Source organism: Anopheles bellator, chromosome 2 (genome assembly GCF_943735745.2).
Source record: "Anopheles bellator chromosome 2, idAnoBellAS_SP24_06.2, whole genome shotgun sequence".
NCBI lineage: Eukaryota > Metazoa > Arthropoda > Insecta > Diptera > Culicidae > Anopheles > Anopheles bellator.
The window spans coordinates 14,951,395-14,977,193 of record NC_071286.1 but is presented as its reverse complement, the minus strand read 5'-3'; the positions used below and the strand labels follow the sequence as shown (position 1 = coordinate 14,977,193).

Here is a 25,799-nt window from a genome sequence, read left to right as displayed (position 1 = left end):
TATGAATATTTCCGCACTAATAAATTGTTCGGTTCGGTTTGTTCGGCCTGCTATTGTTTTTCTCGTTCGTCTGTCTCTTCGGTTGATTTTCTCAAATGGTTCTTTAGCTTTCCATTTAAACCAGTTGAAAAGTTGTTTATTTTACATTATTGTATTAATTTTGCAGTTAAAAGTTTGTTCCCTTTCTATTATATCCCACGCACCCTCTTTTCAGTGCAAAACTAGTTGTTGGATAATGCTTTGAAAAACTATGCTCATATGAAAACCTCTCTGTTTGTATCTTTCCAGGATTATGAAGCGATTGGCCACAAAATTTTTAAACCAAATCAAATTTTGGAAATGAAATTGCTGGACGCGTCGCTTCGATCAACACGTCATCGAGACGCGTCGCTTCCCAGGTTCGAAATCGTATTTCGCAAACGCGCAATCGAGGAACGCCGACTCGCCCTTCGTCGATGAACGGTCGAGCTGAGATCAGCGAAGCAACCATTGGCGGTGTGTGCGTGCCATCCGCACGAATCGAGCAAATCGAGCGTGTGAAGTGAAGCGGTGGAAGCGAACCAGCGAACCCGCACAGCGCCAGCAGCAAAGCAGTCGCCGCGCACAGACCGCGGTACTTCTAGAACGAACTTCCGACGGGCGCAGCGCTTTTTCGTCGACGTTGAGTTCCGCGTTTCCACGGTTGTGTTCCGACACTGGAAAAAAACGGTTTTATTTCCCGGTTTGCAAACGGGTTTGCCAAATTGCGTGCGATGGTGCGGAGTGAAATTTCGTTTCGAACGCCGTTCAATGTGGTGCGATAGTCGTCGCGAGCAAGGGGTCGGTTTCGGAAACGACAATTCGCAGCAGAAGCGCAGTGGAGCAAAAGTGAAGCCATCTTTTTTCCGTTTTCATCGGGCGCTATAGCGACTTGCGCTAGAGCGAGACGGCAGCAGCAGTGAGCGAGCGAGCGTGCGTATGTATGTACGCTCGGTACGACGGCGGTAGAAGCGGCGAGAGTGAATGTGTGAGTGGTAGGAATGGGATTTTGGATGAAGTGAAAAGTGAGAAAGAGAGTGAGCAGCGCGAAGGGCGCCGCTCGGTGCGACACAGCACACCGCCGCCGCCGCCGCGGCCTACGGTCGAGCGACGAAGCGCAAAAGCAGCCGTCGTACAAAACGACGAAGAAAAAAGGTGTCGGTGAACAACGTGTCTGGCGGGGTGAAAGGGGTGTGAAGGAAGGAGGAAAGGAGACAGAAAGAGAGCGAGAGAGAGAGAGAAAAGTGGTTGAGCAGTGAAGAAGTGAGATGAATGTTTTCTAAGGTAGGCGAGAGTGAGAAAAAACCCCAATCGATTGCTGGCTTGTAGTGTGCCGACCGCGCGTGTGTTTGTATGTGGAACCCTCCACCATTTTAGTGTGCACCATCAGATAGTGTGGCGAATGTCTATTGCTTACTGGCCACCAGTAGTTACAACGAAGGCTGCCGCCACTGTGGCCGCGGATTAGCGAGCCAAAATTAAAGTGAGAATCCAGGCGGGCTCGTCCGTCGCCATCCGGCAAACCAGGATAAAAGAGTCACTGTTTGCGGTGGGTGTTTCCGTTGCTGGTCACGTTGCAGCGCGTATGTGTCGTCACAATTAAGCATCGCTCTCCGACCGAAGAAGGTAACCGTGTCCCGGATTGTGTTGTGTGTCGTGCGGCGTAAGCATCGCATGTCGTGTCGCTTTTTTTCGAGCCACAGCTTGTTGGTGTGCGTACCCTGACTTACGCAGTGGAGAAGCAATTAGCATTAATTCTTGTCGGTCGTTCCGCCAAAAAACCAGTGCACCGCGCGATAGCGCCTCCCGCTTGGTGTTCCGAAGCGAGTATCGCTCGCACGTGAGACGACGGTGAGAAGCGAACGCGCGTTGACCCCCTGGTGAGCTGAGCGTGAACGAGTGTGAGATACTGTGAAAGTGAGACACAGTGAGAAATGATAAAGACGGGCCCGGTCAGCGCACCAATACCATAAAACGACTCACCTCGCGTTGTTTCATAATCACACCGCCCAAGTGCTTGCTTTTGAACGTGGTGATCCGCGTTGGTTGATGCGCTTTTAAAGTGGCCGCGTTTCCACTGCCTTCCGAGGCTGCTTGTGAGTAGTGTGCTGGCGCCTGTCGTCGACGCAGTTCTTTGTTGTGTGGCGAACCGAGCCACACCGGAAGTGTCCGAGAGTTGTACAAACTAGCGCCTGGATTCCGGAGAAAATCACACACCCCAAGCGCGTGCTTCTTTTGCTTCGAAAGACGTTCGGCACGGTGCGTGCGTCAGCGTGTGTGGATCGGTCGTGTGGTGCGAAACATCAATGTAAGTAGTACGATATAAATAGTACATTTCTATTCCAAACCATCGTCTCTGAACGCACCCGACTGGATGCAACATTAATAGGCCCTGTGCTAATCGAAGTAAGCGATCAAATTCGACAGCAGCTAAAAACAAACAATACTCCACAACCGACAGAAAATGCCGCGCGCCGCGCTGTTTGTTTGGACGGAAGCGAGCATGCGTATGGTGGTGTTGGTGAAACTCACCAAGGCTCACTTTGCTCGCTGTGTGTGTTGGTGAAGATTGTGAGCTCGGTGAATCTCCGTGGGACAGTATGCGTGAGGATGATACAGCCAAGAACGGCACGGGGGATTTGCAGAAGCATTGTAAAGTTTCGATTCAAATGATGCTTCTTGTGCATTCGTCCCATAAATGTCGCAATGCATGCTTTGTTTTGTTATGCCATTTTTTTGCCTTAAACCATAACCACATTCAGCATGCAGCATCCAGCTTCCAGTATTGACTGTTCATCGTACTGCGTCATTACTTCGAAGTAGATTTTGCGTCTTTCCTAGCTCTATTAGCTACGCACTTGCCGTGGCCGACCGCACGCACTACAGTATAGTTAGTTGAGCGATTATCCCAGCTATGCGGTCCGCAAGATGCATCGATTCTTATTCCCAACGAGCGACGCAATGTTTTACTCAAGGAAGAAAGGAGGCTGTCCAGGTTTCATTGTGTTACGTTTGCTCATGACCACAGCAATCTCAAGGTTGATTTCGTCATCTATGTATATTCGTATATCCTGTACCGTGCTAAGAAGCTGTGGAACGGTTTCGTCATTTTTTTTCTCATTGTCTTGATGTATTCTGGTTTTGAGCCTTCGTTTCTATGCTTTGTAAAGAACGGTGGAGCTTCTATGAGCTACCCCTTCGTAAGCATTATCGAGAGTTGGTGCTGTCGTGCAACGTGCTTGCGTTATATAACGAGATGGTCCTATCCATGCGATCGGTATTATTGGGCCCCAGTGCCAGAAACAACTGCGAGCAGAACATGCAATAATCACTACCTTATCCGGCTACGAGCGTTCGAGCAGTAGACTGCCTCCAAAACGAACGCCTTCGGTAACCGATTCCTTATCCCGGCTGTTCTCGTATCAAAAAGAACGGCAAGATAAAAAAAATGCAACGTACCCTAGCATATGTGGCATCGGCAGCGCAAGCACGGTGCGTAAGCGCTTCGTTTGTCACGAGGCAGTGAGAGAACCGATTAGAACAGACGGGCGGCTGTGTTGGTTACCACGACGACGGTTACAGAGACGCGATGAACAATAGCAAGGAGGTTGGCTCCAGTTCGCGGCATTTATGAGCAAATAATCGGTACCCAATTCTTGGCGCCGCTGTGGTGGTGACCCATTCTGATTGTTTCGATTCGTACATCGAGTGAGGCCAGTTTTGAAACCGGTGGGCGGACGAGAACACTCATTGATACGTTCTACTCACTTCTTGTGCCTACTTCTGTGGTGGATGTATGTGTTCGGTTCGCTAATGTTTGTTACGGATGATGAAATCGGATGCAAAGATGCGTATTAGCAGCTTTGTGCGTTGAGGCTATCATTACCCCTTTTTCCTGCTAATTCGCTGCGGATTGCACGGGCACGATGCGAAATGCCAATGCTACTTCCCCAGGGGCATTCGGTCCGGTTAGTTGTGAGGCGTAGGGTAGAAGCATAAGCATCTCCGGGGCAAAGCATCAATCCACGGCACGGAGAGAGAGAGGTTCGTCTGCCTCTTCATGGTACGGCGTGCGACAGTGTGCGTGTGTTCGTACTACGCGAATGCCGGTGAACCGCCACTTGAGCGGGTTTCTCACATGGCCGGGAGCTTCGCATTTGCTGGTGTGAGTGCGTTTTTGCGCTTACGCGAGCGCCGCTTGCTTTGTCTCTTCGTCGCCCCACGATGCTGGTCTCACACCACTGACGGATTGCGCTATATTGATGTTTAACATGTTAACATGTTTGATCCTGTCATTCCGATCAATGCTCACGTTCAACACGTTTTCCTTCGCATCATTGCCTGTTGAATTAAATGTTATTACTCGAAATAATTGTATATTATGAACGGAAACAATCAATAACTTATTATTTTCTCCTTTTCTTTCGACCACCAGAATTCGTTGTCGATCCGCTGAAGGACAGAGCACACTTCAACTGTTGCAAATAGACTGCTCAAATCCCGTGGAAACCCGTTTACCGTTGACCACCTTCACAATCCGCGGTTTGTTTGCTGGTCCAGCGGTGCGTACCGGTGAATGGGCCTAGCGGTCGCAACGTCGGTGCCAACGAAGACTCTCCGATCCGATGCAGTGGAAGAGATGGCCCCCGCTCTTACGGAGCCATTGAGCCAAAGCAAACTGTCCTCCTCGGCGGCATCGGGCGCCTCGCCCCGGACGAGCAGCAGCACCACAACGACCACCACCATCGATACCACCATCGCTTCGTCGGATGCTGCCGTTGCCTACGAAGAGGAACGGACCACACAGTCCTCGGACCAACAACCGCAACTGGCAGCGCTCGATGGTGGTGGTGGTGGTCTTGGACCCGTAGAACATCACGCCATTGTCACCTCCCTCGAGACCCAAGCGACCTCCTCCTTTACAGAAGCGCAGGAAACGGCCACCACCAGTAATGAGCAGCCCATCACCGGACCCAGTCTCGTGAGCACCACGGTTGATGACATACAGAATAACAACAGCACCAACAATGGTGAACACCAAGCGCTGAAGATCCTTCCCGAAACTAGCCGCGATCTGATCGAGTTAGCACTGGAGCAGCTCCACCAGGATGCCACTATCGGGGTCGGTGGTGGCATGCCGGGCTTGGGAAACTGCACGGTGACTAATGCTGCGACTACAACTGGTGGTGTGCCGACGACAACTAACATCACCACCACCACCAGCACCAGCATACCGACGAATATTTTGCAGCTACCGGTGTCGGACCAGCAGCCACAGCAACTGCAGCAGGAAATAATGAACGTTCCGGCACAGGAGCTGTCCCAGTCATCGATCGGGACCACCACCGGTAGCGAGACAGGCGGGCTGCAGAAGGACTACCTCAAGGAAAACGCCGAAATGGACCAAATGATCCACGATCTGTCAACGGCCGACATCGACTTGCTGCAGGTGCTGAAGAGCTTCGACACGAGCGGTCTTCTGCTGTTCAGCGACGTCGATGTAGCGAACCTGTGCGACGGTCCCGACGGCAGTGGCCAATCCGCTGCCTCGCCGAACAAGGATCGTGAGCGGCTCGAGCTGCGGGCGGACATCATTAAGCGACAGACGCAGATGCAGCGTAAGTGCGATTTTCTCATCCGCCGGCTGAGCAAACTGTGCGCTCGGTACATGGGCCAGCACATCAGCGAGGAAGTGGCCGGAACGTTCGAGTACGCCCAGCGCTACTGGAAGAAGCGAGAAAAGGAATACGCGAAAGGTCAGCTGCACAGTGCGGCTGCTGGCCCTACCACGTCGAGCCATGCCACGGCAACCGGTGGTGGTGACGGTGGTCAGCAGCAGTGGCCCGAGATCATACCGTACCAGGCGCCACCGCCGCTGGTGGAGCAGCAGCCGGAAAAACTGAAACCAATCTCGGCCAATGCGCTCAAAACGTTCACCAAGCGGCTGGAGGGAATCTCGAGCACGATCTGCTCAGCGCAAAGCAAGCGCGTGCTCCACACTCGCTACTTTCACGGCGTAAACAACGCCTCCGGGGAGATGGTTGGCCGCGGAACTGCGGTCGGAGCCGGTGCCGGGGTCGGAGAACGTCCACCGAGTTACGCGAACATTTCCAACACGATTCCACTGTTTGAGAAGGGTTCGGCCCTGGAAATGGAGCAGACGGCGGGCCTGCTGCACGCCGGCTTACGCCAGGTGCAGATGACCCTCGACTCCGATGCAACGCTCAGCAGTTCCGGTGGTGACTCGGCCGACGAATCGGTACCATACAGCAACATGTCACAGCAGACACTTCCGATGTAAGTATATCACCTGATGCCCGACCGTTTTGAGTTTTTTTATTAACCATCCCCAACCCTGATACTAAGGCATCGCTGACGCAGTATCGTTGGCATGCAATTTCCATCTTGATAAGGATGACTGAAATTACTACCGAGCATCGAGTTCCGGCAAGCAACGGATTTTTTAAAGACTCTTGTATCGCTTGCGAAATGTAAATCCATTCCATGACGAACAGGTGTGATTCCGTTTGTGGAATGTATCCATCGAGCATCTGCTAGGGAGTTTTGCTGAGACGAGAACTCTTAGCAAAAACATCGCCTGAGAGCAGCGGAGTGTTGTTTTGTGATTAAAATTGCCCTCTCTTTTGTCGATGACGACACTTCTTCGTGACTGTTTTCAAACAAAATATGGCTCTCACCACGAACCAAGCAGTTGTGTCTCTCGCTCACGGAACACGTAAAATAATAAGCGCTCCGCGGTTGTTGGAGATAATTGATGTTCGTGATGAACAGAATGGACATGCCACATCAGAAGCCAGAAAGGATTACCTCTTGCACCTCTAAGATCGAATTGGAACTGAGTAAACGATCGTACCGATATCCTCTCCGTTTTAAGTTGCCCACAACGCATTCGGACGTATCAACACGGATTGAGCTGAAATTTGATTGCGTTTATTGTAACGTGATAACCATCTTTTCGTCGAGGGCGTTTGAGGCTCTCTCTCTCTTTTCAGCACACCCGGGAGCCCACTGTACATTCCAGATCCGTTTCGAACCGAATTGTTGTGTGGGTGCCCTTGAAATGGCATGGCCGCTTTCACTCTTACGCTCACACCGGGAAAAGCCACAGGCAGAGAGGTTTTTCCTCTCTTTCAAGGCGCGCGGGCGAAAACAACAATCGCTTGTTCCAATCGACTACCGCCCTCTATTTATGAGTTGTTTGATTTAATAAATCGTACATCTCCCTCAAATGTAGACATCGCTCATCGATATACACTCCTAGTCACTACTTAAAGTGGAAAATGTTTTTAGGTCCATCACGTTGTTTTGGTCAATTTTTTACTAACTTCAGCTTACCTTCTTTCTTATCAAGCCGGAAACGTGCTTTATGGAAATGGTCGAAAGATCGCGCAGCCGTGGCAAGCCGTTGGACCTGGCTTGTGGCCCGTGTCGCTGATCTGGAGTACCGCATTCGGCAGCACAATGAGTGGTTGATGAAAATTCGCTTCAACAAGGGCCCCGTCACGCTGGAAGAGTTTGCCATGGGCCAAGACAGCAGCGGCATCGGTGGTGATGACGGTGGTGCCCAGCAGCCGCAATCGATAAACGGCTACCGTGGTCTGCTTCCCGGCAGTAGCAAACCACTGAACAGCGAGCTCGGTGCGACGGACGAGGAGGAAGCCATCCCGAGCTGTTCACGCACCCGGCCCTACAACCGCTCAAAGTTCCGCAAACGGAAACTGATGCAGACACCGAATCTGCACATTATCTCGAAGCGAGCGGCACGGCCAAGGTAAAGAAAACATTCCTCTCGAGATTTCGGTTGCATCACGGACGCAATGGCTCACTTTCCCTCTCGTTACAGCAACATCAAGTGCGGTTGTCAGTGGCCACTACAACCGTGTGCCCTCTGTACGGGACGACCTGATCCGACTGCACCACGCGATCCGCCCACCACGATGCCATTCGCCGAACGGGTGGCCTTGCTTGACTCCTCGTACCATCCTGTGCTAAGTTTCCCCGGAGGTAAGCAGATTAACACCATGCTGCGTGTCGGACAATATGGAACTCTGTTTCGATATGCCTCCCCATAGATATTGTATTGGAAGTGGACATGGTTCCATTGGCGGTCGCTGCGTGAGTGAGGTCGAGGAATTAATCAACAATCCAGAGGTTGTAATAGGTTTTCTCTCGCCTCATGAAGAGTGGACAACTGTGGGGCTATTAACAAACACAAATCCCTTCTACGCGCACGTCTCGCGAAGTGATTCAATTGATCTCCTGTAGTAGAGCGGCCCCATAAACAGAAGACCTACCAATGACCCTGATTGTGTGGGTTTGATAATCCCTACGTCACGGCTTGCTTTTGAGGCCTCCTCAGAGAGTGAGAACGCTCAATCGCCAAACGCTTAATCATCGCCGGGCGGAGTTGGACCTAAATCACACATGTGTGCAACGCGGCAAGTGTTTGTCCACTTACTCGCGTCCCGCTTTTGTCGTAATGCGCCCATCTGGCGAACAAACATGTTGTTTTGTAGGTGTATTGCATTGCGCCAACAGCGCGTGTGTATGTTGGTGCTGCTGCGATCGCTCACCCGTGAAAATGGTCGCGCTCTCGTGCAACCAAACACCCAGCAAACCCTCATGCAACAGAAGAGTAGGCGAGAGAGCAAGTGAGCACACACTTCGGCCGTGCGACGAGCCACGCACTACTTACATAGCGAATCGAAGGGGGGTTGGCTCCTTCGCGGGCCTGCTGCGATGTGAACTATTTTTCCCGCGCAAAAATGTTCATTGCCTTCACCACGTCACGACGGACTGTGTTCCTCGTTTTTCGTCTCGCTTTCGCTGTCGTTTGGCCGGCCCTCGGCCCTCTCAGTGCCACGTTCCTTCCGTAATGAAAATGCACGTTTGTGGAAGCGCGCACATGCGCAGAACCACCCCCACCAGAAGAGTCCTTCGAGCGGCAGTCAGCCAGCCAGCCAGGCAGCCAGGTCCCAGATAGCACCGCTCGCCGAAGCACTTGTCGCCCACCCCACACCGGATCCAAACAAAGGCTCGGCCGCGTTTGGGTTTGTTTCCGGAATTGGCAATGAGCCGAGGTTCCGCTCTCGTTTATCATGGCACTGCTTTGGATGGATGAAAACGGGGCGCGGCGGGTTTGGGGGCTTGGGGCTGTCACGAGACATGCAAGGACACACAGCTTTAACACTGTGTGCTGCTGCTGTGCACCGTGTAATTATACTGCCTTCCCGTTGGAAGGGCGAACCCATACGTTCGAGATCGATAATGAAATGATGAATATCGGGGCTGTGTCATGTCGTTTGGACCGGACCACAAATGATGCGTTTTTATTAAACAATACTTCGTCGTTTTCTTTATAGAAATTTCACATTCGATACACCTGGAAGCGATCATGCGGCTACCGGAGATGCAGAACCGTATGATACGCGGCACGACCGCTTCGACCAAAGCTTCTGCTGCCGGCACCTCGTCGGCGACGGGGGGCACCTCGTCTTCGTACAAATCTTCGGGCGGACAGCAGCACCGCTGGCGGTCACCGGGTGAGCACGCTCGCAACGCAGCACCGTTCCTTTCTTCCGGCGACGAGGGCGAACTGTCGTCGCACGGCAAACGCTACATCGGTTCGGATGGGAAACGGAAGCACGTGAGCAGCAACAAGTACAAGAACAACGAACGCTCCTCCTTGCCCGATGGCAACAATAGTAAGTGTCCCGGTAACTGACCCACAAAGCACACCCCACCCAACCTGCACACCCATCCCATCTGCACAGGATCGAAGAAATCCAAGTCCCGGCGGGATGTGATACAACCGAATAGCCGCAAGTCGTCGTGCTGCCACCACCACGCAACGGGCGACTGTGGCTCACGGTCCGGCAACGGTGCCAGCGGTGGCCCGAATGGTCACCAAAACAACAAACAGCGATCGAGCAAATCGCGAAAATCGTCCCACTGCTTAGAGTGCACCGAGGGACAGCTCCCGGATGGGGCCGCCAGTACCAGCCGTAGCAAGAACTCATCGCCAACACCAAATCATCATCGTAACGAAAGGTAACGTGACACGACTCACCGCACGGCGGTCCACGGCGCGCGTTTGCCTAACGTTTCGCTTCGTTGTCTCACTTCCAGGCGGAATCGCACTTCGTACGACATCGACAATATTGTTATTCCGCACAGCATGGCGGCCACTAGCAGGGTGTCGTTGCCGCAGTACAAGGACATAGCGATACCAAAGTACGCATCGCGGACGACGGGAGGAGGCATAGGTGGCAGTGTTTTGATTGAATTCTTGAATGGTTGGCTTTGCATTGCAGATGGCGCATCGTGCAAGATGAGGAAGATGCAGCGACCGAACAGATCGAAGCTGAGGGAACAGCGATGCAGATCGGTTCACCGCCGAGGGCCCACCCTCGGGGTTCGGTGTCACCCTCGTCAACGACCACCGTGACGGCTAGCGAAACCGGCGGTGCGACGTTGACCAGTGGCGACGAGCTGCTGGTGGACATCAAACCGGTTAAAGTTGAGCCAACTCATCAACAGCCACCAAACGGTACGAAGCCGACGGGTGCCGCCGGTGCGTCGTCCTCCATGATGCTACCTTTCGTCGTCAAGAAGGAAGATTACGGCGACACGTCGCTAGCGGGACCGAGCTGCGTCGAAAGTCAGCAGCAGCAGCTGATCGTGATGCCGGCACAGGACGAGGAGGACATTTCCGAGGAGGCCATCCACTTGAAGCACGACCGAGCGCTACAAGAGGAGCGCAAAAAGTTCCAAACGTTCCTCAAATTCCCGTGGAGTCGGCCGCGTGCCAATCGGCGCACGGAGAGCCGAGCTGGCTCCCAAAGTGGCCCCAACACTCCCGATCCCACGTCCCCGGCACCACCGACTCCGATGGTGGAGCACGATGTACGTTGCCACGGCACGGAAAGTATCAAACCAAGCTCTAATGTTTATTATTTTCTATATTTTTCAGTCGTCGCCGACATGCCCGTCAACACCCCTTACGCCTCAGGATGGGCAAGTTCTCTCTGAGGCAAACGTTATCAACGGTAAGTACAGAAATGTCTAACATATTCCTCAGCCGTGCTAACGCCAAACATCCTTTCTTCGTAGCTTTCAACAACAGTCTCAGCAAAAAGGAACGGCGTAGAACGGTGTCTTCGAAGCGCGAGGAGCAACAGCAAGCCCACACCGGAGGTGGCAACACCCCGCCAGACACGCGTGAGGTAATATTGTAGAAGAATTCGTTGATTGTCACGAAGCTGAATTATGTTATTTTCATAAATTACATTAAAGCATGATAACTTTAGTTGCAAGTGGAGGTAAAAATCAGTTGATTACTTTATGCTATCAGTTGATTTCGTGCTGTTTGCGTTGCGAATTGGGGAAATAATGACGCTTTATCTCTTTACTGTGGTCGCACTTTGTCCCCTCAGCTCGTGTCACCGTACGAATCGCTGCAGTTCCCGTTGACGGACGATATCTACGATGAAATGCTAAAATCGATGCCGAGCGATCACATCGCACTGGTCGAGGAGTGTATCGGCAAGCTGACGGGGCGCGATGGTCTGCCACTGCGCCGACCACGCCATCCGAACAACAATGTGCTGCTCGTGCTGAAATCCAGCATCGATTTGGCCCCGGCTAGCCTCGGGTTGGGCAGCCAAAATCCGTTCAGCTCGAACGCTTCCTGCACCTCGACCACGATGTCGGCCGTCGAAACCGACCTTGACGATTTCGACGACGAAGACCTGATGCTGGCCAAGCGCACCGAAAACCAGCGCATCATGGAGCGCCTGCTGAACAGTCGCGACGCATCGCAACGCTACGAAATCGTGCCACCGACGGAGAAACCGATGCTTGACGATGACGATCCGCTGGACGACGAAGAAACGGACACGGGGGAGTCACTGTTCGTTGAAGAGGACGATCCGAACGACCCGGAGTGGTACGATCGTCCCCGAGCCCCGAATCGTAGTATCGGATCCGTGCCCGGCAGCGGCAGGCTCTAGACATCGGCAGCTTTCGTCCGTTGCCCTTACGAGCGATTAATTTGCTTTGTTACATTTGACGGAGACATAGAAAGGATTGGGTGAAAACGCAACGCTTAGGTTATGGTTCTTTTTCGCTCCTGCATGAGAGATTTGTTTTTTTTATGGAATTCGGTTACTTTGATTAGTCTCTAACCCCATTAGTTTCAAAAATATCCGGCGTCAAAATGATTAGAGGCACAGCAATGCTGACCTGAACAGGGACTGGCAATAGGAAAACTGGGAGAGAAAGAAAAAAAAATCGAAAAAAAACAGAAGCCATAATCCAAAAGATAGCTTTACCTAACGGACTTTTGCGGTGTGTTGCGGTGCATGGAAGTCGCCACGTTGCGGACAAATTGAAACCCGATCCATTGCCTATTGTACCATAGGGGCTCGGTACCAATTTGCCATTATCTCACTATAAATAGACACACACACGAGCGCGAGGTGAAGATGTTTAACGTTTTAATTGGAAGCCACTCACCCATCGATCCCCGCCAGCAACAATCGGCCTACACTTACGTCTAAACGTCGTTCATAAAAAATGACAAATTTAATGCGTTTACGAAAAAATATGATATGTTTACCAGTTTATTTTTAGAGAAGAGCGCACGATGGCTCCTTTTGCACGAGGTGAACCAAAAACACGACTTACCACGACAAGAATCGAACCACGTTGTGCCTGTCGTACTACGCGCAGAGAACCGTATGTGTTTTGGTGAGCACAAGCACAGGGCACTTTGTTCTTCACACGCGTGCCCAGAGTGCGCTGGATGCTATTTGGAGAGTGTTTTCTTCTTTCTTTCTACTTAACGTAGGAACCCTTTGGCGGTTTATAGGTTTGTCTTATGCGATAAGTTGTCACGCTCCAGGTTAAGGTTGCTGTGTAAACTATAACTTTTAGTTGTCGGTTGGAAAGTTTGATTAGCCGTGCGTACTGTCGTCGATAGGTCGAGCGTTAAAAAAATGTGTAGCTAGCCCCAGCCGAGCCCGTTGAGTTATTAAACTAGGGGACCTGTAACATGTAGTGCATTTATGTTTCCTTTTCCTTTTTCCCCCACCTATTCGTGCGCGCTTATTTTATGCATCGTATGCAGAATTTGTATTTTTCAGTAGACCAACACTAACACTTGTTCATTCTATTGGCCACTCTGTGTTGGTAGCTGCTTCCTGCATTTGATTACCAACCATCGGAGACGCACCATAGGCTCTCCAAAGCAGATTCGTAGTTTTAAGTTACGGTTGGCAAGATGTCATAAATTACCCAGCATATCTCCGTAGTGTTCTTCGCTTTCCGAGTTTAAATTGTTCAGTGATCTCCAGAGATGAGGGAAGTTGTCGCAACAATCTGAACAATTGGACCACCCTTTGTTGTTGCTCTGAACCGCTCCACCAAGATAAACCAACCATAGCTCCCCGTGAACGTGCTTCGTTAAAACCATACATATTATTTTACTAGTTTGATCTGTAAGAGTCCCCATTCGCCATCATTTCGATACGTTTGATTGAGCCCGCTGGTCCTTTGTAAAGATAGCAATATTTCGTTCATTGTACGTATTCTTTGTGTGTATAACACATCAAACGGAGACAGGAAACAGCGGGAGGGTTTGTTTTATTTGTTTTTCTAAAAATTTCGATACGCTTTAGCTTGTTTAGGAAAAACGTATTTTTTGTTTCGTTTTCAAACAGAATTACACAGACAACAACAGGTTAGGGAGCACGTGTCATCGAGAGGCCCTTGCTGTACTACCCTTTCACCTGCACCAGAGGGCAATGATAAGAGAAATGGTAGCAGAAAAAGTTATGCTTATCGTTGATTGACCTCTCCTCCGCCTGATTGAGCGGGGACCGTGCGTAAAGGTTCGTCTTAGTTCGGCACGCAGCCGCTAGTTTCAGTCGAAATATTTTTTTCCCAAACGTAGCGACTGGAAGCCATAGGGCGCGAGCCTAGCGTAGCAGAAGCAAGCAAGTAAGTACACAAACGTATGAATTTAAACACAGCATGTAATACAAAAACGAGCGCAAGCAGAGCGCGTGGCAGAGTGTGCAAAAAGTTATGATTATATATTAGTGCGTAACTACACCACAAGAGTTCGAGAACAACTCTTCCAGAAACTACACTGGAAACATCGTACACATACACATGCAAAAGCCGACAGAGGAATCTTCTGTGCCGTGTATATTTAGCGTAAGCCTAGTTGTTAAAAAACATCGGGAGGAGGGACAGGCGAATAGTTTGTTGCAAAGGCATGCGTTGATGTAGCTTGAAATATGTACTGGACTGCGGCAGAATATAGTTTCGTAACGTACACATTAACGGAATGAAAACAAAAAAATTGATGAATTAAAGAGCTGGATGACGACAAAGAGTAAGCACGAGTTTGTTTAAATGTGTTTTCCACACCCGGGCGACGTGCGGTTGGTTGAGAAAGAAAAACATGCTCTGGGAAACGTAACGCCACGCCATCATGGCAAACACGAACTCGCAAAGAATTCCGGAGAACTAATGGGAAATGTGCACACGATTACGGTTTGGTTTCTTGTGGTTCATGGTTTTCATCTAGATCAGTCTGCGGATTGCTTCGGTACCGCACCAGGATCCTCTTGTGCGGTTCCTACTGCGGTATACTCGCAGTGGAGGTTGTTTGAAAGCATTTCGAGTGAACGAACCTTGAAAGGATTTTCGTCGTATATATTTTACTACAGGTGCACTGGATGGTGGGCGACCCCATGCTTTATAAATAAAATTTGCAAAATAATAATAATTCTTCATAACTCTTGTGTTCTAAAATTATGAAAGAAAATCAACCCTGAGAGCAGACAGTAGATTGAGCATTTTCTCTTATTGTGTTCATTTCTTAAGGGCCACCACAGGCAAAAAAGTTCCTGTCTCTACGTGTCTCTCTATAGCATAAAAACATGACGTTTATTATGATTATGTATTATGTATAATGTCCTGATGTAGCAAATGGAGGTATTGATTAAAACTTTTAAAAACATTACCAAAAAAGTTACGTTACGTTAAATTTTACGTTATTGAAGTTGAAATCCATTGTTGCACCACTTAACACAAAGAGAATATCTTAGAAAATGCTTCTTATTGATCCTGATTCTAGTAATGTCGGTACGGGATTCCGATTAAATCAACCTGTTTCGGCGCCTTTTGAATCCTCGATAACGTGACCCAAATCACTAAAGCACAGTGCGCTAAATGTGCTGTGAAAAACCTCACCTGACCTTACTAACGCCAGGGCACATGTGTGCCAGGCTCCCACCGCCGACAGTAGGCAAAACCGACCGAACGGAGCCATGCGTTGCAACATCTGATGCAATTCCCGACACGAAAACGAGGCGTGAAACAAGCATCGCAAATTAGTCCTATTGCCCCGGGGGCCACAGGCGAAAATTAAATATGACTTATGATGGCAGAGCGTTTTTATTAAAATAATATGATTCAATTCAACGCCTCGTCAAGCCGGAACCGTTCCACAGCAAGCGCGGGCCGGAAAAGCCGTCCCTTGTACAGGATATTAAAGGATCACTGTCAGGTGTGGACCAACACGCGAACCCAACAGAACCGACTGGACCGTAGGATTAACTTTTGGTGACTTTCGAGAGGGCGAGCCGTGCGTCGTCTCGAAGGAAGCTGTTTGTTTGTTGGCCAAGCTACTCGACACCCTGCCGAGGGAGCAGCAGGCTCTAGAGAAGAGGACAAACGAGTACAGCTTATCCCGCTTTCGACAGCGCCGGAACATCACACCCTGGCCTGCCCTTCCGTGTCGCGAGCGGTGGAACGGTGGAAGGGTGAGCGTAGATATTAATAAAGTGTCATTCCGATGACAAATCTGTGTCTAATTGCTGCGGTAAAAACATCCCGGAGGGGAATTTCGGTGTGCGTTTCGTGCTGCTTCCTCGGGGTCGTAAGGGTGTAATGACAGGCAACGTGATCGACCGACAACGAGAGCTACGGTCAATCCGGTCGATTTTTGCTTGCCAGAGACTCCGGCATTTCCTACGTGTGACGAGGGTGCTAAATGGACGCGCGTTTGCCTTCTGTTTTCAGTTCCTCCCCTTTAATTTTAAAGGAGCGATTTAAATTTTTAACAAGGAGAAACCAATTGGCCCCGAGGGAGAGGCTTTGACCACAATTGGCAGAGGCACGAATTACCTGCCTCTAATTCGTATTGTGATGTGCAAGTGAAGTTGTTTGATGTAAACATTGGTTCATTGTGGAGAAGAGATTATAGATAATTATTCTGATTCAAATACCAACATCGTTGGATTTTTACTCGACTGTACTTCACCTAGCGAAACGAGAGAAATGGTAAAAGTGATTTGTTTTAAGAATTTGTCCAACTGAACTGAAATTCCTTGCTCTCGGGCATCAATCAAAATTTAAATTATATGAAATGTAGGAAAATCAGAAGAAAATGCCATTCTTTTCTGCTGAAACAACTCACAAATGACCTTTCTAAGCCTAAGCACCTTCCCAAATGAGCCTCAAATGTAAGCTAATGACCCTTCTCGTAAAAAGACTCCATTCATTTTCCGAGGAACTGTTTCATAAAGGACCCATTTAAGAGACATAAAACATCGAATTACGGAGCGCCATCAGTACTTAGGTACTTAGTGATAACGGTTAAAGCATTAGGACAAATTACCAGACTACCAACACCTAGAATTGGATTAAATTTTCAATCCAATCAATCGCCGTCTAATGCTGGTTCGGTAGTCCAATTTCGGGTTCGGCCATCGATTTTCTCTCTGCTGAAAAACAGGACGCCAACTGCGACTGCAACGAAGTACGCAGCCGTTACAGGACATTCTACGACGCATACCACCATACGCGAATCCTGCTGACTGTGGCAACATGTTTTTCGCCATTGGTTGCCGAAATCTGTTACCCGGCGATGGGCGGAGTCGGCCGGAGCAAGGACTCGGGGAAAGGACTCAAGGACTCGTTTTGGCTGCCGTGCGCTTGTTGAATCGCTATCCAATGGAGGCGCAAGCTGATACCAGGCTGGATGATAAGATTTGCATTGGGTAAGAATAAGGTTCCCAAAACTTCCTCACTTCAGAACAGCTATTTAGCGCACCTTTTGATACTAAATTTACTGAGACTTTCTTTCTCAGGACAAAGGTCCACTAATAAGCATGATTAAAACAATCTATATCTTGTTTCCATGTCTTGCTTAAGTATGATTTTATTCGTGGAATGTTAACTCAATCGATAATTTGTAAATGTGGTTTCGAACCGTCAGTTTAACTCACCTTTTGTTCACCTTCGCAGCACTTTGGGGAAAATATCGGAAAAGTTCCCATCGTGTTTATTACCGTTCACTTTATGGGGCCGTTTGCATAAAAGGAGCTTTGTAAAAACCAATATCGAACAGAAGAACACTGTGGCCAATGGCCCCGCACAAACTTTATATATTTTTCAACCAAGAAAAACACCATCATCGCGTCCATTAGAACCTCCTATATTGCCCTATGCTGCGGAGCAAACAGAAAAAGCACAAAATTCTTACTTACCGAGTTTTCGGGCACATTTTTGGAGTAGAATTCTTGGCTTTCTTCGACCATTTCCTCGCGTTTCCTTTGCCCAGCAAACGAGCGAGCGGTGCCCTCGGTGAGCCATCATATTTCATCCAGGTTCCATCCCCGCCACTCAGGATATTCGCTCAGGATTGCCGGTGCTTCGTAGGGTGGAAGTGGGAAGTGCCATTCGCGCAAGCTGCTACCAATGGCGCCGAAGGTTTTCCCGGCCCGGACGGCACTGGGTTCGCCGAGCCCGGCCACCGGAAAGGATGCGACAGCGCACAGATGCAAGGATATTAAAAATAATGCAACCTCCCGGCTCCGGGCCCGGGGATCGTTTCCGCCTTCGTCGTGGCATATTGAATTTGGCACAGAGGCTGGCAGGTTCAGTCGGACAGCATCACTCGTACGGAGCGGTTCTTCCACCGCGGCTTCCGGCGGCATCTGAGACGGCAAAGTGCTGAAAGGATATTACCTGCTACACCAAAAAGGGTGGTCTCATCGGAACACGCAACCCGAGCGGCTGCGGTTTCCAGCGAAACTTTAGCAGCCAGAGTGAAATTGGTGAAAACGCACGGAAAAATCGCCAGAAACATAGTTAAAGGATGATGTAGAAGTGAAAATCGATTCAAAGTTGATCGAAATAAGAAACCAAACGGTGGCCAAAGTAGAGGAATTCCTTTTGACGACCTCCCGCCGGATAGCGAAAGGACACCTGGTCGCCCAACGGATTCCACAATGGAGCCACCGTTCCCACCGGACGTCGCTCCGTTCACGCCCATCTGGGGTCAAGAGAATCCTTCGCCGATGGTCCACTATCCCGAGCTGATGGCCGGATTCCCGTGTGCAGATTTGTGTAAGTTTGATGCCAGTGGCAGCAATCAGTGAAATGTGTAGTTGTTTAAAATTTCACCAATGATTGGGTGCGTTTTGAAAATGCGGTGATTTTAAGCTTGTACCAACTTTCGTGAACCACTAAAGAAATGGAACGATCGTTTGATTGTATATTATTTAGAATTAAAAATGCGTTGCCGAGTGGCTTGAAATGCTATTTACGATCATTTAGTATGTTTCATACAGGACATGCTAAGACAAGGGCCTACAGACGGGCTAATACGAATGATATGTGAGAACACTGCTAAGAGAACGTGAATTTTTGGCCACCTGTGACGATAATAGTCGTTAGTTGCCATATTGTGAGTTGTTATCAAAATATCAAAATAATATGTTGAAATATGAACAGTACAGAAATGTTACTTGAAAGAACACGTCGCCACGCTAACTAGCTAAGAACTTTGACGTTGGTGTGATGTTACAAATGTCTATTAATTTGTGTACTTTCAAGCTAATGGAACTATGATAATTTTTTTCAAACCTTATAAATGATTACAGTTCATGACGATCTCAGGCATGACTGGAGCGTGATCTTGTTAGGTTTTTATCTATCCAAGGGAATGGATGTTGGTGCGTTTGAGTGTAAAAATGGAAATAAGCAATGCCAAGATCTGCAGGGGCTAACGAAACAAACTCTTTTAGAGTTTTGAATGTTAGTTTAAGGTTCCAGAAGCAAAATGACGAGCATTTTAATTTAATTTCTTGTACTGGTGGCTCTTTGGAGGCCTTTATGATTATGAGCGAAGTGAACCAAAGTTAATATTATGTTTTCATTTTCCACAAATAATTCGCATATTTTGCTTGGTGTTGCAGGCCCTACAGTAGATTAGTGAGTAATAACGTGATTTTTTGTACATTTTGATATTCAAAATACAATATTAATTATGAGGATCGCGCGATGACGAATCCATGTGACTATTTTTTTGTTTCGCAACATGTAAGACGACGGAAAGTTTAATATATTCTAAACTAACCGATAAAGAATGTTAAATGGTCGCAAGTAGGAGTTTTAGTGGAAAACTAGTAGTTATATTGCAAAACATGTTCCCTAAAGGTGGGTAGCAGTCAGCTATCAAGAGTTATGATAATGAAGGGCGTGTTCATTATATTAAAGCTGGTGGGCATAAGAAAGCAAGACCAAAACGAACTGATAAACCCATAGTGAATATCTCTACCACAAACCCTTTTCAACAAACCGTTCAGTAGAGTGTGTACAACTTTCCGTGTACTAAGTACTTTGAATCAAGAATGGTATTTTGCCATCGGCATGCATTGAAACCTCAGTTGCTCTAGGCAATGGTACTCTGGACCAGGACCTCTGGATGAGTTATTGGCATGACTCAGCTAGAGTTGCTAGGGCAGTTAAACTTTTCTCAATATTAACAGTAAATGACATTGCCATAACGGTCTAGGGATTCATTTTTGGCATAAAACTGGCTATTTAGTGACCTTTGTGGGTCGAAAGCCAACCAAAAACTTGATGACACAAAATGAAATGAAATTAGTTAAACTTTTACCCCGTAACTGGATAATGCACCAATCCAACAGGCACGTGTTCACGAATCTTGAAGTAATTGGGAAATCCCATGTAATATAACAGAAATAGCTCAATTCATTAAAACAATTTGGTCACCTGAGAATTGTAATTGTAGGACCAGCTCGACCCTGGACCCAGTCGGCTGGCGTCCCTAGTAAAAGACTGTGTGTAAGCAAACGATGCAAGGAAATAGTCCTGGTAGCGTTGGCACTGAAAAAATAATGTATGATAGTAAATGTCCGCCATATTTGAATTAATAAGCACTCGCTGAAGCCAAATAATGTGTTCTTGTGGCAAAATACCTACCTTTACTATTCGATGTGTCTAGACTTATTTGTTCCAATAACTAAGCCAATGTTATTCCGATAATACTATTTATTAGTTACTCATAAGTTATCATAAGTTACTATTTATTCATGATCAAAATACAGTTTAGGTTTGTCAACATCGCTTGACATAGTAATTGGCCGTGTAGTTTTGATTAGGCAAAACATCTTTTGAGAAAGTATTATATTATTATGTGAAGAGTAAAGTGATTTGTGCATTTCATACACGACTTACGGTTCATTGGACACTGTTAACAGATTGCCGATTGAACATTTGTCCATTAAAAGCTACTGAAGTGCAGCGTTTCTGGTGGTTACTAACGGTTACTAATGAAAAACGTATGTGTTTTCATAACACCGCCCATCGGTGCAGTGGCGTGGTTGGCCACGCTGCTTGGCAAAATACAAAAAAACTGTGCTTTTCAATATTAGTACTGAGGTTTAAAGCCTGCTGTGTTAGTAAAATCTAGGCCAGCTGAAAAGGTTTCGAAATTTCGGACGATAAAAGATACTACACTTACCTTAGCAAATATGTTGTGTAGACAATTGAACTTTTCTCATTACCGGGTAAGCTCAATTTGTGCCAAAAACCTGAAAGTTCAGTAAAGTAGTAAAACCACTTTCGCCAAGTAGTTCATATTAGTCGCACCCAAACACTGCATGGAATGAACAAAGACTATCATTATTTCGATACCAACCTGAGTTCTGTAGCTCGTTGGGACATTGATATTCGTTCGGATTCGGTAGAACAACGATAGGAGGAACTGTGGACAGGATGCTCCTTGTTGAGCGTTGGGCCACCAGGATTGGTTGTAGACAAATTAGATTCAACGTTCGTTGACACTTGGCTCGAGGTTTGATGGATGAGGAGTGAAACAGATTTGTAACGAGTCGCTGAGAGCAATGTTCATGCCACCATTTTCTGGCGTGTTGCGGAATGACGAAATGGCAGAAGAAAAACGCGACCCGATCACTTGTGTTCCCTCCATCATGTAGAGATAGTGTTTTAATCAGATATACGAACATTTCATCTACATTCATGCTTACATTTCAAACTCGTCTGGTACTTTTTGAGAAAAGACACGTCCCTTGACTCGTAGTGCGGCGGCGGCATATTGAATGTTGGGCAATTGAAACGCGTAGGCCGTGGAAGAGCTGTGCCGTGATGCGGCAGCCCCGGTGCTTGCTGATAGATTTTGACGATTGTTGGAATCGAATATTGGTAGCAGATTGCTGTAGACATCGATGCTGGTGGCGGATTCAAACGTTTCGGATGCGATTTTCTTTCTCTCACCGATGTGTTTTTTCTCTCTCTTTTCCTATTGGTGTATATCTTCACAGCCATCTGGCCAAGGCAGCAAGTTGGGAGCTTCGTGAGCCAACGGCTATCTCCACGTGGCGCCCACTCGGGCTCGTCGAGCTCGACGAAAAAGACACGGCGCAGAGTCGCTTCGATGGCTCAGCGACGTGCGGCGAACATACGCGAACGCCGTCGGATGTTTAACCTAAACGAAGCGTTCGACAAACTACGCCGCAAGGTGCCAACGTTCGCGTACGAAAAACGTTTATCGCGCATCGAAACACTACGCTTGGCGATAACCTACATCGGCTTCATGTCGGAGCTTCTGACCGGTACACCGACCCACGATGGACGCTCACCGGAACTCTACCCGACCCTAACGGGAAACTCTTCCGCTCACCAACACCATCACCATCACCACCAGCAGCAGCAACAGCACCATCATCAGCATCACCAGCCCCACCATCATCATCATCATGCGCATATCCATCATCAATCGTCGACAACGTCGGCAGCGGCAGCAGTGCAGCAGCAGCACCACCACGGCCACCATCCATCGGTCGTGGCACCGCCACCACCACCTCCGCCAACGACGGGATCTTCATCGTCCGGAGTACACCATCTGCACCATCCGTCGTTACAGAGGGCAGCCGTGGCGGCGGCCGCTGTTGCCGCTGCTGCCGCTTCTTCAACTTCCTCGGCCACCAACGGCAGTGACTATCTGGTCTCTGCGTACGGTGCGTCCGCGGTGGCGCATCATGCTGGTTGAAGATGGACTTGAAAAAACGGTTGACCGGAAGAATTGAGAAACTGTTTGATAAAACATTCTGTTGATGTTGGAGTGTTGGCAAGGGATGTTGAGGGACGGACGTTGGGCGCGAGTCAAGCGCCAGGGTAGACAAGATAGGCACAACGATTCACGCACAGACACGCACACATGCACATACACGAACACATCGATATATGAAACGTACGTGGCCTATAATGGATTCGATTGTTAGACTGTCCCTGTCCAATCTTCACTTGCGCGCCTTTTAACGTAAACTACCTTCTTCTCTCATTCCTAGTTTACGATGTTGATTGTTCAATTTCCATCCGTCCCTGTGAGGTACTTTCAATACTTGTCTCCAGGCATTCGATACTACAGGCCGGCCGGTTCTCACGAGTCAGGAAGCCTTCTTCAACAATCGCAATGTACATAACAATATATATAAGAATTCCTCACATCTGGTTTCCTTCTTTCTCTGCAACTTGACTTCGGGTTTAGCCCTTAAAAATCTAGTTTTGATCTCCACTACCTCGATCTACAGTACATCACTCGTTTGTACGTGGTCGCGATCGATCGCGATCAGCGCACAGTTACTCGATGTGTTGTTTTTTACATTTAAACAGTCTCATACCGAATAACGAATTTGGTCTTGTACTTGCTGTGCGCTTTCTTTAATTCCATTGCTTTAAAACTTTCGCTCAAGCTCCTTGGCCATCCGTTTAAGCCACTGGTTTGCTCGTGATAAAGTTCCTATACCTCGCCCCGTTTTTCCGCGCTACGCTATCAACAGAATACTGTGCCATCATCATTAACGCCCTGCAAAAGCATAGACGCGGACATGCGAGATTCTTGTCACCATTCTACCTACGCTTTTGCTTTCCCTCTCTCTCTCTCTGTCTGTCCGAGCCGGCACGCGGGAAACGCACGGGAGAAGAACGGATAATTCAAACACAATGGCAAGCATCGAAATAAAGAGACCTTATGTGGAAACTGATTCAGACTGTGCGCCGTGCGCTGTGCGTGTGCCTTCTTCCTTTTTGATAGTTGTCACCGATTGGGGTGGGGTTGCTTGTGTTGGTTGGTAAACTCGAACGATTTCCGACGTTTTCCACAAGAATAGGCAATCGGAAACAGAAATGGTTAATCATAAAAAGTTACGGAATTTTTCATCTTCCCCTTACCAACACCGTTCGTGGTGTTCGGGAAGGCGTTTACACTCCTAAAATTAGAAAAGAACAAATGAGGCAAACATGACAAAATCGAATGATAAAAAAACACGGGATGGTAGATGTCGACACTCTTTCGGCGCGGGTTCGCATGCGCGTTTGTTCCGTGCGGATACGGCGGTCCGGTCGACGGGAAATCGAAATCCGAGTTGCGAAATCGCGGTGCTAATCACCGCGAGCCTCTGGTACCGAAACCCACCGACCCCTATTCCGAATCCGACGAAGAGTAGCAGAGATATTGCTTTTTGCGCCTCTTGCGGTCACGGTGATTGCAACAACGATCGTGAACGGTACTGGTCGATGCGACCGGAGCAGGTGATCGTTTCCGACGGTCCGCCCGAGCTTCGTGCGGTTTACTACGGCTAAAGTCCACGCGTACCTTGCGCCCGTCCAGCATGGTACCGTTGAGCTTGCGCTGCGCACGCTTGGCATCGCCCGCGTGCTTGAAGTAGATGAACGAGTAGCCGCGCGACACATTCGTCTTGCCGTCGTAGATGAGCTTGATGTCCTTCACCTGACCGTAGCGCGAGAACAACTTCATCAGCGTGTTCTCCGTCGTTTCCGGACTCATGCCGAAGATGCCCAGGCAGCGATTTTCCTCGTTCGAACTGGACTGTGCGCGCCGAGCGTCCGCGCCGCTGCGGTTCGAGACCGCCGACACCGAGGAAACGCTACTCTCCGACGATGAGTCGCTCGATTGGCTCATTAGTGGGGTCGCGCGACGTCGCTTCCGCCTCCAGCGGCGATAGTCTTTGGACGAATAGTTGAACGCCTCGTCGTAAGCGGAGTAGTACTGTTCCAGCTTTTCGTCCACCTCGAGCAGCATATCACGCAACAGGCGGACCTCGTTACGCGTCACGTCGAAAATGTCAATCTGTTGCAGGGGCAGATTGCGCCGTAGCATAGCTACGCGCATCCGGTTTCCGTTGAACATGTTGTTGTCCATCTCGAGCGCACGCTGTGTTTCCTCTTCGTAGTAGAGCCCCACGTAAGCGGTACCGTGCGTCGGTATTAGTACGCCATAGATTTTGCCAAACCTACGGAACGCTTCATACAGCTGCCAGTCGCTGGTGTCTGCAGGTGAAAGAAATAATGAGTTGAGTCGGCACAGGAAGAAACCGGCCGCAGCAGTTACCAACCATCACGAATGTTTCGCACAATGATCGATACGCTCATATCGAACCACTGGTCCTTGAAAATCTGCATCACAATCAGTATCGAGTCTTTGTAGCGCACCCGGTCCCATTTGGCCGCTTCCGTGGCGTGGCGCGCACTTCGAAATCGGATGAACGCCACCTTTGTGTTGATGTCGGTCCGGTGCTCGCCGTACCAGGCTACGCGCTCGATACGACCGGCAAACTTAAACAGCTCGATCAAATCGGTCAGCATCGTCTCCTTCGGTAGGTTGCCGACGTAAACGATATTGTCGAGCAGCTCGTCAAACAGCTGATCATTCTCGGTAGGCCGCGGAAGGTGCGCCATCGACGGATCATTCATCACAGGAAATCTCATTCGGAACACATCACAGCAAGCCGCGATCAACAAGTCCACGAAGCACGGCTTCGTAGCAAGCGCACCCAAAAAACACCGTCCGCACACGGTTGTTCGTTTTGTGGGCTATCAAAACCTGCACACAGGCTACACTGGCACTGTTTAAGCGGCCACGCGCGACGCTAGGACAACGGGTAGGGGTTTCTATTTGTTTTCCGAAATCGTTTCGCACTAGTAAGCTGTAACTTTTTCTGCTTTGTGAAGCAAACTTAGCTTCACTGATGCCTTTGACGACAGCTGTCAGAATTCGATTTGACAGCTTCGCTTGTCATCAAGTTGTCACAAGCACGGCAAAACATTTTCTCAACAGATGGCACTTTTCACATTCAAAATTCAGTTACAGAATGTGTCAAAAGTTTTCGTACAATGATAAATACAGGGATGAAAAATTACTTTATTCAATCAAGAAACAACCCGCGACACAGTTGTTAAAAAGTTACGTACTGAGAAACGAAACGGTTGATGAAGTTATGGGAATATTTTCTCCAATTACCACGTAAAAGAATTTCGTTTGTCCATTGACAAAATAGCTTTTAATACTTCCAGATAGGGATGACAATGAGAAAAAATTTAAATTGAAATTGAAA

The 25,799-nt window shown here is 48.7% G+C and overlaps 3 protein-coding genes across 3 annotated transcripts; 2 read left to right on the top strand and 1 right to left on the bottom strand.

The window, feature by feature from the left end:
- The first annotated feature begins 4,594 nt into the window (after positions 1-4,594).
- On the top strand, positions 4,595-14,429 carry LOC131207059 (uncharacterized). The gene is made up of 11 exons (XM_058199668.1): positions 4,595-6,315; positions 7,391-7,810; positions 7,883-8,043; positions 9,402-9,524; positions 9,603-9,743; positions 9,813-10,089; positions 10,168-10,272; positions 10,353-10,944; positions 11,012-11,087; positions 11,152-11,264; positions 11,475-14,429. Exons 1-11 carry the CDS (start codon positions 4,595-4,597, stop codon positions 12,048-12,050), a joined length of 4,305 nt encoding a protein of 1,434 aa, XP_058055651.1. The 3' UTR covers positions 12,051-14,429.
- A 3,918-nt stretch (positions 14,430-18,347) lies between these two features.
- Positions 18,348-22,457, top strand: LOC131209307 (protein Fer3). Its single transcript, XM_058202343.1, has 2 exons — positions 18,348-18,465; positions 21,708-22,457. Exons 1-2 carry the CDS (start codon positions 18,348-18,350, stop codon positions 22,433-22,435), a joined length of 846 nt encoding a protein of 281 aa, XP_058058326.1. The 3' UTR covers positions 22,436-22,457.
- Positions 22,458-23,705: 1,248 nt separating this feature from the next.
- LOC131209305 (nucleolin-like) lies at positions 23,706-25,158 on the bottom strand. Its single transcript, XM_058202342.1, has 2 exons — positions 24,801-25,158; positions 23,706-24,735 (listed from the first exon to the last, which is right to left on the bottom strand). Exons 1-2 carry the CDS (start codon positions 25,156-25,158, stop codon positions 23,867-23,869), a joined length of 1,227 nt encoding a protein of 408 aa, XP_058058325.1. The 3' UTR covers positions 23,706-23,866.
- Positions 25,159-25,799: the final 641 nt, after the last annotated feature.